At 43.2% G+C, this 13,376-nt stretch overlaps 1 protein-coding gene across 1 annotated transcript; it reads left to right on the top strand.

Annotated features, from left to right (window-relative positions):
• Positions 1-1,073: 1,073 nt before the first annotated feature.
• On the top strand, positions 1,074-7,418 carry LOC308314739 (serine/threonine-protein kinase pim-3-like). Its single transcript, XM_080762405.1, has 6 exons — positions 1,074-1,582; positions 1,971-2,080; positions 2,304-2,354; positions 2,655-3,141; positions 4,741-4,932; positions 5,336-7,418. The coding sequence occupies exons 1-6, from the start codon at positions 1,498-1,500 to the stop codon at positions 5,545-5,547; spliced, it is 1,137 nt and encodes a 378-aa protein (XP_080618531.1). The 5' UTR covers positions 1,074-1,497; the 3' UTR covers positions 5,548-7,418.
• Positions 7,419-13,376: the final 5,958 nt, after the last annotated feature.

Below are 13,376 nucleotides of genomic sequence, written 5' to 3' on the forward strand. Positions count from 1 at the left end.
GCTTTGTGTCACAGCAACTGTATATTATAAACACCACAGAAATGATTTATATTTATTTGTATTTGATTAAGAAAACATTAGCACATTTGTAATTCTGCCATTTTGGCCACTAGAACATGTACAAGTAGTAACACTTTCTACATTTGACTAGAGAGAATGCAAATTGGATCTACCGTTTTGCTAATGAAACGAAGCACTGCCAAGTGGGCTACTCAGGCGAAGTCCATGGGCGTCTTGTGTACTACAGGAAAGTAGTCCCTTATGTTTTGAACGTCATTCCCGTCACATTCCAACTCAAAGCGTTTGATTTAAACACACGGACAGACACCATGTGAAAGTCTAAACGTTAGTGGTATAATGGTATTTGAAGCGGCAAGGAGGGGGGGGGGGGTCGATGTAAAGGGGGGGCGGTGGGGCGGAGGGATCTACGATCTACACACCCGCTTGTGCGACCAGTGTTGCCAGGTCTGCTTATTATAAGTGCCGTTGGTATACAGTGCATTTGTCCATGCACGGAACCCCCCCCCCCCCATCTGAAATTATGATGTGTGCCAGGACAGGGGCAGGGACCCATCACCCATGTACCAGATTTGTGTTGTTAAAATCAAATATACATTTGGGAAGGAACGCGTAATTTGAACCAGTTCCTTTCCTCTCCATCAGGTACCCCGGCAGGCCATGCAATTTAGAGAACTGCATGTTATTTTTATTTTATATATAGACCTATATTTTTTATTGTATTTTCAAGGTAGGCTACCTATAGTACCTACCCTAGGAGGGGACGGGGGAGAACATATCACTATATGGAATTTCTTGTGGATTAATATTGTTTGCATTTATGAAATTATTTTGAAAAATAATGTAATTTGTTTCTAAATTCAAATTTAAACAAAAGAATAATAAAGTACTCATTCACGTGGCCTATTATTGTCGCTTCTTTGGGGATTGTTTTCATAGACCTGGTTGGTGGTTTCTTATTTCTCTCGCACAACCTGGCAACACTGTGCGCGACTCTCATACATAATATTGGCTTTTAAAGAGTAGGCTCAGGCTGGAGTTCAGTACAAGCAGAGATTACTGGGTTCAGGGGAAGGAGGCGGTTCTCACACACACGCTACTACCACTACACTACAGCTCAGCTGAGCTCACTGGGTTCAAAACCATTCAGTGATCAGTCGTATTTATTCCTCTGACATTATAGCAAAGCCGCATGACTCTTGGCAACGAGAAGAAAGCAGTGGAATTTCTCTTTGGACGGGGTTTTCACCATTACTGGACTACAACTTTTATATCTTTCATTTTTATTTGTTCCCCCTCCTGCCTGCAAAGAAGAAGCGCTGATCGGTGATTAACCTTGATGCTTGAGCTTGTCTTCATGCGTAACACAACCGGAGGGACCGAAGAAGGACTCTGAGGTCTCTGACCGACATCGGCTTTTAACAAGAAGAAGGGGGGAAAAGGAATAACGGTTTTGGGGGGAGAACTGGAATATAAACAATGTTGCTTTCCAAATTCGGCTCCTTTTCGCACATCTGCAGCACCTCAAATATGGATTTGTCGGTGAAGATCCAGCTTCAGCAAGGTAAAGGAGGGATTCCCCACGCATTCGGACCTACTATAATAATAACTACTACTACTCACTAATTTGTAGCCTTCGTCGCCGCAGTTAAAATCAAACCACAGAATTGCTACGACTAGTGGTCCTTAAGTCATATATATATAACGGCTCAGTATTGACTTATTCGCAGCGATGTCTCCCTCTCTTTTTGCTTTTGCCATTGAAGCCAAAAGGTTGTCGGCGGGGGTATGACCTTATAATGAAATCTGGGGCCATTTTGAAAACAAGTGTGTGGTGCCACGACCATCCATGGGCGCGCTGCCTGCCTGGCTGTGCGCATTGGGCGCTGTTCTTACCAGTTTCCCCCCCACAGGAATAAAAAAATAAACGTGATTGTGTTTGTTTTATTCAGGGAAAACGGAGAAAGAAGCGTTCGAGAAGTTCTACCATGTGGGCTCGGTGCTGGGCAGCGGTGGCTTCGGCACGGTGTATGCCGGCACGCGGATCTCAGACGGTTTGCCGGTAAGAGAGAAAATAATTAGGGGCTTTGGCTTTGTTTTGATCCGCCACGCCACATGTGTAAGCTAGTAGGCTACCATCCCACCCGGGGAGAGAAACACGACATACATTCTAAGGCGTGTAGATCAGAACCACAGGGTATATAGGCTATATTCGTGTTCTTTATTATGATGATTATCGTGATTTCTATCAATCTCATGATGTTTCGCTTTTGTTGTGGTTCCAGGTTGCTATCAAACACGTCTCAAAGGAAAGAGTCACCGACTGGGGAACCCTGGTAAGATTTTAACACACTTCGTCCGTCTGTTATAATGATAATAATGATACAATCAGCAGCAACTATACGCGACCATGTGTTATTGTTCCCACAACGTGTGAACCATGTGTTATTGTTCCCCGTCGACGCATAACATACATGTGCCATTGTTGTTGCCCACCCCCTCGCATTTTAACCACTTTACCCATTATTTTATACTTTGCTTTGGCTATTATTGTTTTTGGCAAAAAAAAAAAACATGTGGGCAAATCTGGGAATACATGTTTTGATCGTGTTTGCTTCCCCGATTCCTCCACGCAGAACGGCGCAGTGGTCCCTCTGGAGATAGTGCTGTTGAAGAAGGTGTCGGGAGGGGCGGCCTGTACAGGCGGCCACCATCACCACAACAACAACAGCAACAACCCCGGCAGCAACAACTCCTCTCCGCCCCCGTCGTCGACGACGAACACGACGTCGCCCCCCGCCTCGCCGTTCTTCCGCGGCGTCATCCGCCTCCTCGACTGGTACGAGCGGCCGGGCGACGGCTGGCTGATCGTCATGGAGCGGCCCGACTCCGCCAAGGACCTGTTCGACTACATCACGGAGAAGGGCGCGCTGGACGAGGACACGGCGAGGGGGTTCTTCCGCCAGGTGCTGGAGGCCGTGCGCCACTGCTACGGCTGCGGCGTGGTGCACCGTGACATCAAGGACGAGAACCTGCTGGTCGACCTGCGCACCGGCGACCTCAAGCTCATCGACTTTGGCTCCGGGGCCATCCTGAAGGACACCGTGTACACGGATTTTGACGGTAAAGTTTTATTTTTTAATTTGTTTTATATTTATTTTTTTGCTTCATATTGTTGCTGCTGTTGTATGCTTTGCATGTCCAAATTTGTATTTAAGAAAGAAAAGAAAAACATTTTGTCATTTGTGAGCTTGTAGATCTGTTGTAGAACTGCTTTTTGTGTGTGGCACAAGTAGGGCATTAATTAATAGGCCTACCATAAAAGAAAAAGTTTAGATTAATTATGATTGTTAACCATTATTTAAATGTGGTCCGGGGACCCCTAGGGGGTCCAGAATGGCCCCTTGAGGGTCGGTCTGTAACTCACTGGTATTTTTTTACTGTGTTAGAATATTGCATCAGAGGTTCTATGGCATCGCAAAAGGCTGATAAATCACTGTGGTGTGGGCTGTGAATAGAAGTATTTATATTCTGAGCAAGGCGTGCTCTGCTGTGACGCAGCATTTCCTGCTGCCACCCCACACACACACACGCACTTCAGGAGCATGGTCACCAGCTTGATTTTTTTGCCTAATAACTGCTTATAATGATGATACTAGTATTGTTGTTTTTTAATTGTGATATAGAGCGGATATCAAACAAATGTTGAGACTGGTAGTAGGGCTTTAGCCTAGTTTCGAATCCACACTTGATTCCCTCAAAACTAAGGCAAAAAAGAGGCTTATATGGACATGGTTGTGTTTTTTAAATGGGCGGGGGATTGGATTGGTGCATGTCTTGTTGTGAAACCTGAGAGGTAGCAGGCAGCGCACGTGACACATTCCTGTTTTTGTTTGGTATCCAAGTCCCCCCCACCCCTCCCGTGCCCTTGGGGAGGGAGGAGGCTAGTAGGGGAGAGGGAGGGAGGGGTTCAAAGCGTTTAATGATATAATGGCGGGCTGTAGTGCTTTTGTTATGGCGACGGACTTAGTTAAGGAGCTATTTATACCAGCCCGAGCGGAGCGGTGTGCCTCTCTCTCCTCCTCTCCTCACGACCCCAAAAGTAGCAGCCCCATTTCAGCCATGATGACGCAGTATATGTCGGTCTTCCCTCTCTCTCTCCTCCCTCTCCCCTCGCTGACTGACTGGCTGCCTGCTGGCTTCTCGTGACTTTTTTTATTTTGGGTCCGCAGTCAGCGTCACGCGCCAGGCAGACGCGAGGGGGCGGGGTGGGGGTGGTTTTAGACAGACTACAGCGGTCGGTCAGCTGACGGGGAGGGAGACTGCTGCTTGTAGTGTCGCAGTGTTGCCCCCTCCCAGATAGTCATATTACACCGTGATTCTATTTCAAGGACTCCCACATTTGATACCTTTTTTATTTTATTCTTATTATTTTTTTACTCTGGGACTTCAGAACCCCCCCTCCATTTGGTTTAATTCGTACACTCTGAGTTACAGACCCATAAGGGATCTATTTGAACACCTTGGTCTTGGTGGTCAGTGGTCACCACTCCCCGGCCGGACCCCACCTTCTTGAGAATCAGTGCATTATTACAAAGTATACAGTATATTACGGTATTACCCAAGCAACAATTCTCGACTGCCCCCTTTTAGCTTAGCCTGTTCATCACAGTTCACTCATGGTGTTTTTTTCCTTCTTCCCTTACCCAATATATACTGTAGGAACCCGAGTGTACAGCCCACCTGAGTGGATCCGCTTCCACAGGTACCATGGGCGCTCGGCTACCGTCTGGTCGCTGGGCGTGTTGCTGTACGACATGGCGTGCGGAGACATCCCCTTCGAGCAGGACGAGGAGATCCTCCGAGGATGCTCTTCAGCGGGCCGCATGTTCTTCAGGAGGAAGATCTCCCAAGGTGAGCGCTTTATGAAGAATATAGGAACCCCCCCCCCCCCGTGACACTTTAGGAAAAATGTAAGAAACCCCTTATGAGCGAGATCAGAATAATAATTAATTATAATAATAATCGTGATTCGTGAATAAGGAAAGTAAGTTTGGACTCTAGTCAATAAAGAAGAAACTATGTTACCAAACACCCTACCATATGCCTAAACAACCAGGTAAAGAATGAACGCTAGCATTATGTCTACAACAACATGCCATCTAAATAACATTCTGCACATTTGGAACTATAGAATAGCAGGTAAACGATGAGCTCTATCTGCATTGTGTCTGAACAACGCGCTACCTAAATGGCATTCTTGACATCTGTGGTCGAGGAAAAACAAATCTAATAATGTCTTTTTACATTTCTGCAGAGTGCCAGCAGCTCATCCGGTGGTGCCTGTGTCTACGGCCGTCCGACAGGCCCACTCTGGAGCAGATCTTCGATCACCCTTGGATGCGAGCCTCAACGTCGTCGTCGACGTCATCGCCCAAGGATTCCACAACGTCGGAGTGCAGCGGTGACATCACGCTGCACGCCATCAGTGCCGACTCCAGTACACACTCCAGCAAGGAGAGCCTATGATCATCATACTGGGACGGAATTCCATAAAAGAAATGGGGAAGGGAATGACATTCATAAATATATCCCTGGACTGATGATGATGATGATGGGTTTGTGCCCCCAGACCCTCCCATGTTTGGCAGCACAGCAGTGGGGACTGCAAAGACTTTATTGTGGTTGACAACTTAAAAGGTTTTTCCTCTTAAAAACTATGTCTTAGTTTTTGAGGAGATGTCGTTTTGCTCATCAAGGAGCTTGTTATTACGTTTTGGGTGGTCTGGTGGCATTATTTTTATGAATTGTTATTATTTTTTTGGGTTGGTTCATGTTCTCTGTAACCCTCCCCCAATCCCCTGTTTATGTTCCGAGCAGCTCTTATAGAGCTTCAACAATTAATATTATAGTTTTTCTTTTGTATTTTCATTGATTTGGAGTGCCTTGTTTTTTGGAAAGCTGCTTATTTTTTATTTTTTATTTGGGTGCACCCCTCCCTGTCATGTTTTTGTTTGCCAATTTGAAAAAAGGAGGGGGGGATGGGCGTGAAGTCCCCCTGTGCCTCTTTCAACCAAGAGCCTATCCCCTAAGGGCATCGCCAGGGCTGCATAATCGTCGGGCGCAAACCACGTATCAAAACGAATATTCAAAAAAATAAAATAAAATAGCCGATCTGCAAGCTCCTTGTAAGCTGGTAGATCTGCTATTTTCAATGCTTTCGTGCGACAATCTTGCATGATGAAGTAAGACATACACGTACATTTACGAGGGGAAAAGTTGAAATATGGAGATATAAGGTTTATGCCCGACGACCATCGGCGATATAGCAAAAATAAAGATGCCCACCACCCCTCTACACTGACATGGTGGAATACTTGAAAACGCACACTCAACAACTCGCAACACTACATCTCTCTTTTTGTAACGCTTAATTTATCCTCCGTCACATGATGTACGTGTTCCGAAAATAGCAAAGATATTACAAGAAGTCATTTCCACAAATCTGTGGTTATTTATGTATTTATTTATTTATTTCCCTGGGTATGAGGGGGATCCCCATGTCCCTCAAAACATATAAAAAGCAACAAAAAATAAATACTTGGACCCCACTAAGGTTCAAGCAGAATTAAAATAATAATTTAAAAAAGCTCACGTGATATTGGCTATTTTCGGGATTTGCGGCCATCTGACGGAAGTATAAACCTAGGCTATGATGCCCACCATGTGTCCTCTTGTCAAACAAAAAATAGCAGATCTTTAAGCTCGCAATGCGTTGTTGAGCTTATATATATGCTATTTTCCGCTTGTGACGACAGTATAAATGGGGCTCAACTGTGCTGCTCTCTCACTGGAAGTCTGCAGCACATGGCTGTATTTGAATGGTTTTCTCATCCATAGTGTCTGAATGTGTACTGAAACACACAACACCTCTCTCTCTCTCTCTCTGTTTCTGTCCCATTGAAAGGCTTCTATAAAGCAGTGTTTCCCAGTTTTTATTTTTATGGGTCATGAGAAAAATATACGTTTTTCTTTGTACATTTCCTATAAAAAAAAGGCTATGTTTACTCGCGAGTCGCGACCCACCAAAAGAAATTGGTCCCGTGTTTGGGAAGCACTGCTCTAAAGTTGCTACTACTACACACACTGCTAACTCTGCTAAACATAGCGTTTAATGCTTACTCCATCGTTTGCTGAAAAGAAGAAGAAAGAAAGAAAGAAACCTCACGGTCCCAATCGTGTGTATAGGCTGGGACCCCTGGGCGTGAAATGATGCACAATCAATGCAATATTCATGGTCTCATTGTTATTTTAAATATATTACTCTTTTCTTTTTTTGGATTAGTATTTGTATATTTATGTACATTCTCCCATGTATATTTATTTGTACTAGGACATTCCACACTCTTGTGGTTATTTATTTATTTATTACTTTTACCTTGGATATGAGGGGGATGCCATGTCCAATTTCAATTCGTTCACTTTTTTTTTTGCATTCCTGTAATCCCATTAAATCGTCAACTAAAACCAATTTAGCCGTTGTCCACATTGAACAACTCTTGTGTCAACTTGTAAAAGAAAAATCTATTGACCCATGAAGGTTCAAATGGAGTTCAATGAAAATGTATAGGACAAAGGATGGGGAAATGCTGTTTCTGGATTACTAAATTCTAAAATGTTAATTCAAAATGTGGATGAAAATGTTGAGGACTACCGTATATTGTTTCAATTCAAATTTTGAAAATCATGATGGGGAGAATATTTTTTCATACCAAAATTTCAAATAAAACTTTTTTGTATATAAAATACAAACATTTCCAGTGTCTTAATTTACTCAGGAATTTTAGATTATTATATTTGTTCTTTATTTAGTACAGTGGTGCTACAGGTTTTGATATAGCATCAAAAGCAGTGTAAACACTTCCCATTGCAAGTAAATAAAACGTTTGGGCAATTGTCCATGACCTTTGGGCAAGTAGAACATGGCTTGAAATTGGCTGATGAGGCATAAAATGCCAAAAAATGAATATTTAAAAAAAGACCTGCTTAACCATTTTGTCTCTGTCAGGTGGAAATCTCAAACGCAACTGTCAAATAAAAAAACGGCAGAAGTAGCAGATTGACAAACTCGGATTGGCGCCTCTGAGACAGTAACCACGACAGAAGGCTCACCCCAAAACATACTCAGCCCATAACCCCATTTGTTTAGCTGATCGCTTGCCCCCAGCGGTTCATTAAATTGTTTTACTGAGGTTAAGGTTAAGAATAAGGTTAGGGCAATACATAGATTTACAGAGGTTAAGAGAATAAAAGGTTTAGGCATAGTTTTACTGAGGTTAAGATTAAGAATAAGGTTATAGGTTTAAAGCATAGTTTTGCAGAAGCTACGTTTAGGAATACCTCGCGGCGACCGCTCCGAGGTCACAGGATTTGACCTGGGGAGTGCGTGATTTGACCTGGGGAGTGCATGATTTGGGGTGAGCATTCATTTCCTGAGACGTTTAGTGTCAACTCGTGAATATACAGTAGGCCACTTGAAACTAAGTAGATTTTGTACATCTGCTAGTATCAAAATCAAATCTTAATGTATGTATTTATCCCTGGCACAATGTCCTTTCAGATGGGGGGCCCGTGGACCAGAATTTGGGTGTCCTTCAATGTGAACCACTGATCTAGTAACACACGCACACACACACACACACACACACACACACACACACACACACACACACACACACACACACACACACACACACACACACACACACACACACACACACACACACTCACACACAGTCACACACACACACACACACACACACACACACACACACACATGCCATGTGTCTTAGCTGCAGACAGAATCCTCATTCTGTCTGTCTGTTCTGTCTGGTGCTATCATTTCCAGAATGGAAACATGTCCAATATACCATTCCTTTTTAATCATCAGTAAGAAAAGAAAAGAAAATAGCAGATGCGAGCTTGTAGTTCAGCTATTTTCACTACTTTTGTGAGACACTTGTATGATGAAGTTGGGAATTAACTAACAAAATATGGTTTTAGAATATTGAGACCTATGAGTAATGTTTTTGCAGTAGAGAGAGCATCGACTATACACAACACCTGACAGTATGATGACTCAGATTGAAGATTCCTGGCATCTTGTGACCAGGTTAGCTTCTGCTGCCCCCTGTGGTGCAACAATACCATGCATGCATGCATGCCTTACTTGTGTAATAACTCTGTGCTGGCTGTAGTTAATTTAAGGGGTCCTTGATATCAAAACATTTGAGAACTACTGGTACTGTACATGCAAGACCACCTAAAGCCCAATCTAACCACTTTCAACCTGGTGTCCCTATATTACTTCAAATTGTGACAATATATTATTTTGTGCTGATCGATCTTCAATCTCAGCTGTCCTTAGACAGACCCTCACTCGGTGCTATACACCACAGTGTTATTAGTTTTCAGCAGATTTAGTCCTATTTAGTCTTCTGAAATTGTTTAGTCTTAGTCAAGTCTAGACTAAATATCAAAATCTTATTCTTTTAGTCTTATAGTCAACAAAATGAACACTGCAAACCACCAAAAATAGGGCTTAAGTTGTGAGGTTCACCTTGGTTGTACCACCAGTTTGACACTTGTGTTGTGTTTGGTGTGTTTGACAGTAATGTTGAAAGGCTAAAGTAACCTTAACCCCGGTTCACTGCTTAGGATAAAGGCTGTATTGATTGTTACGTGCTGTGCAGCACTTAAAACTGTCCTAGAACAGCCTGTACTAGAACACAACAGGGATGAGGGTGCGCAAGAGTAAATGTGAAACATATAACTGCCCCTCCTCTTTCCCACACAGAAAAGCAGAGGAGAGTTCAACGGAGGTCCCAGAGATCATGTGAATGCCATATAGGCTCATCTCGAATGCAAACTGTTACAGCACGTACAACACCATATAATTCCATAATACAACATTTACTGAATGTCAATTCCCCCCCCTCCTCCCCCCATCCAGTTATTAGACTTCCCCCTATAACCAGTATAATTACACTGGCCCGCGGCTCAGATTGAGAAAAGAGAAAAACATAGGACAAGACAATTACAGTAGACTAGATTCGGAGAACAAGAACTCAGACACACTGTCAGTCAGTCACAACAGGAGGGAGTTAGGTAGAAACTATATAAACACTCACACAACCCACAAAACAACATGAAGTGAACCTGTAGAAGTCCTCTACACAGGTTATGTGCTAACACTCCGATCGACAGAAAAAACATCTTATGAACTCACATTACTAATATTTATATAGGAACGGGTCGCAGGACGCACCCGGCCTCCGGGTATGTAAGCGTCCCCCTGCGCATGCACACTCATTCATCTCTCCTTCTGCTATATCGACAGGCAGCAAGCTGTTATCACTGTAGCCTATAAAAGTATTTTATTATATATGTATATAGCCTACATATAGCTTAGCTTACGTAAGCAAATGCTCGCTTGCACTATTTACATCAACACGTCACCAAGCCACCGGCCCAGTGGAGTTAAGGTGAGGTCGAGGTCCACCAGGTCACCGACCCAATGGCCTCGTTCTTATAAGGAGCCGACAGACCTATACAGTATATGCCTAATATGCTCCAGGCCCACCTATTCGGGCCTAATTCCCTAGACAGCTTGACCCCTCTGGGCAAAGGGACTAGGGTGGGATTTAAGTTCGATCCCTGCGCTCCCATACCCTTCTCGCTTGCGATATAGGCAGAAGGAAAGTATCTGAATGAGTCCGCATGCGCAGGGGGTGCTTATATACCCCATTCCTATATAAATATTATAGTAATGTGAGTTCATAAGATGTGTTTTCTGTCGAACCGCTCCCAATGCGAGCGAATGCTCGCTTGCACAATTTACATGACCACGGTTATTGCATAACCTCCGGTTCTCCCCCGTAAAAAACCAGGCAACACTGATACATGGTTTTGAGGTATTTACCTGAGTGTGTATTTTTCACTTTTTTGCTTAAACTACATCTAAGAAGCAAACTTAAGTTACTTTGTAAATGTATTATTTTCTACTATTTTCAAAAATAAGCAACATACAAGCTCACAACGCGTCACGCTGTGCATGGTAACAATGTAATTCACAGAAATGTTAGGGTGTCAGTGTGTCCTGAATCAAAATCGTTTGAGAACCACTCAGAAATGTGAATCCCTATCTTCCTTAATCAAAACTGCTTACACTTAATTCGCAACTGGCCCCTGTAAAAGAGTAAAAGTCCCCCCCCCCCCCATCCCCCTCTTTTTTGTATACTGTTCACGTTTTCCCATTTTTCTAACCGTGTATTTACCGTATCCCCAACCCTTTATGCTTGGTCCAATTTTCATATTCTTTGGTATGACCTGGCAGGGGAATCTGACCTCTGACATCCCAGTCTCAAGGCGGACACTCTAAACACAAGCCCACTAAGCTGCTTTAAGGGCCAATTACACTGAGGACTATAACTATAAAACATATAGTTTTTAAAGTCAAGAGGGTGGAAAAGTCCACGCCATAATGCGCTTTTGTCACGTCCTGTCCTAGGACGTACCACGCCTGGACCGCCGTCCCTACCTTTGCCCCTCTGTTGCCTCCCTTCCCCTGGCTGATTGTGAGACTGTGTCCACCTGCGCTTCTAAGCTGAAGAGACTTTTGTTAATGAGCATGGAGGTATAGGGACTCTGTGTTATTGGTTAGGTTGCTCTATTATAACTATTGTTTCCCAAGAGTGGGACTGTATGTTATGTATGCCCTGGGAGGGTTTCTAAGTTACAAATAAAAGTGCTTGAGTGCAAGTCGTTGTTGCCTGGATTTCTGCATACGGGTCCAAATACTGAGGTGTTCCTGACAGCTTTAGACACACACAGGTGAGTGGGCAAAGTAATTCATGTCATGAACAGAAGGGACCATAGTTAGGCCTTTAGTCATGATAAGAAAGAATATGTTGCCAAAAAGGACCAAGCTGTACCCAAAAACAATAGATACCAGGCCTGTGGAATGGCATCTTGACTCTTAAAATATGCAAAATGTCAGAACATATTATCATAAGGCAAAAGGTGAAGACATCATAACAATATAATGTATAATTCTATCGTATCATTTCCATCTCACTTTACAGTAAAGCGCAGCAGATGTGACATTAAAGCAGGCTCATTCCAAATCCTAAAATCTCATTAACCTTTTCCACTCACTTTGCACTTTGAGTCAACCCCCCAACCTGCATGAATGTGCTAATTGCCATCCATATGTTACGTTTACGGTATCGGCACCTGCTTCTAAAGATCGTGTTTGCATTGTCTGTGCCTGGAAGGGGTTTCTTGTTTTTTTATATGTAAATGACTCAGTCAGGACCATGGAGGAGGTGCCTCCAGCAAACATTAACATACATACTATACATTCCACACACACACAGTCCTGACCCATTTAAATGTAAGTGCCATAAAAGGACCCTGCTTGTCCTGTTCAGATGGAATTGTCTTATACAAAAGACAGTCATTGGAATTCTCATTTACAAAGGACAGTAATTGAATTGTTTTTTCACAAGGGTTTGGATGTAGATTGTATGGTGGGGGGGGGAGGCCGTTTATACAGTTACAGCATATCACACAGGACTCTTAATATTTAACCCAAACAATAACAGTTGTTTAAGTTGATATAGGGACCCTATAGCTAGCCCCAAATGCCCCCCCATGCAGGAATCTTGAAGTTGTTTTGCACCCTGACCCCAACAACACATGTGAGTGACAGTGACAGGAGTCTGACACTTTGGAACAAGGAGGCCCCACGGGGATGATGGGGGTGGGTGGGTGGGGGTTCTAAACATTGTTCTGTTATCTTAATGAAGTTCTTGTTGAAAGCTCAATACAATTGTGCAGCAGCTGCTTCCTTATATTGAATACACATGTGGACCACGATGGAAATAAGCCCTCAGGTCTTTTTTTGTGAATAAAGTATCCCATCCATCCATCAACCAATCAATCAATCAATCAATCAATCAATCAGTCAATCAATCAGTCAATCAATCAATCGGGGTAGGGGGGGGGTTATGCAGGTCTTTTTTGAATGATTTATGATTTATAATGATTTCTTTTTGGCATTTTTATGCCAAAAAGAGACATTGACAAGAGACAGTAGACATGTGAAGGGACAGGAAGCAGGGGACACAGGAAATATCTGACGGTCCAAGAGTCAGTCATATCAGGAACACATTGTAGGGTTTGATTGATTGATTCAAATATTTATTAACAGTTTGCAGAATTACAGTACATTTCAAGCACAACTCATGCAATACAAAGACTGTTAACTGTGAGTGGACGACCCAATAAAGCATTAC

The sequence above is a fragment of the Protomyctophum bolini genome (assembly GCF_963924005.1).
Source record: "Protomyctophum bolini genome assembly, chromosome: 4".
NCBI classification, from domain to species: domain Eukaryota; kingdom Metazoa; phylum Chordata; class Actinopteri; order Myctophiformes; family Myctophidae; genus Protomyctophum; species Protomyctophum bolini.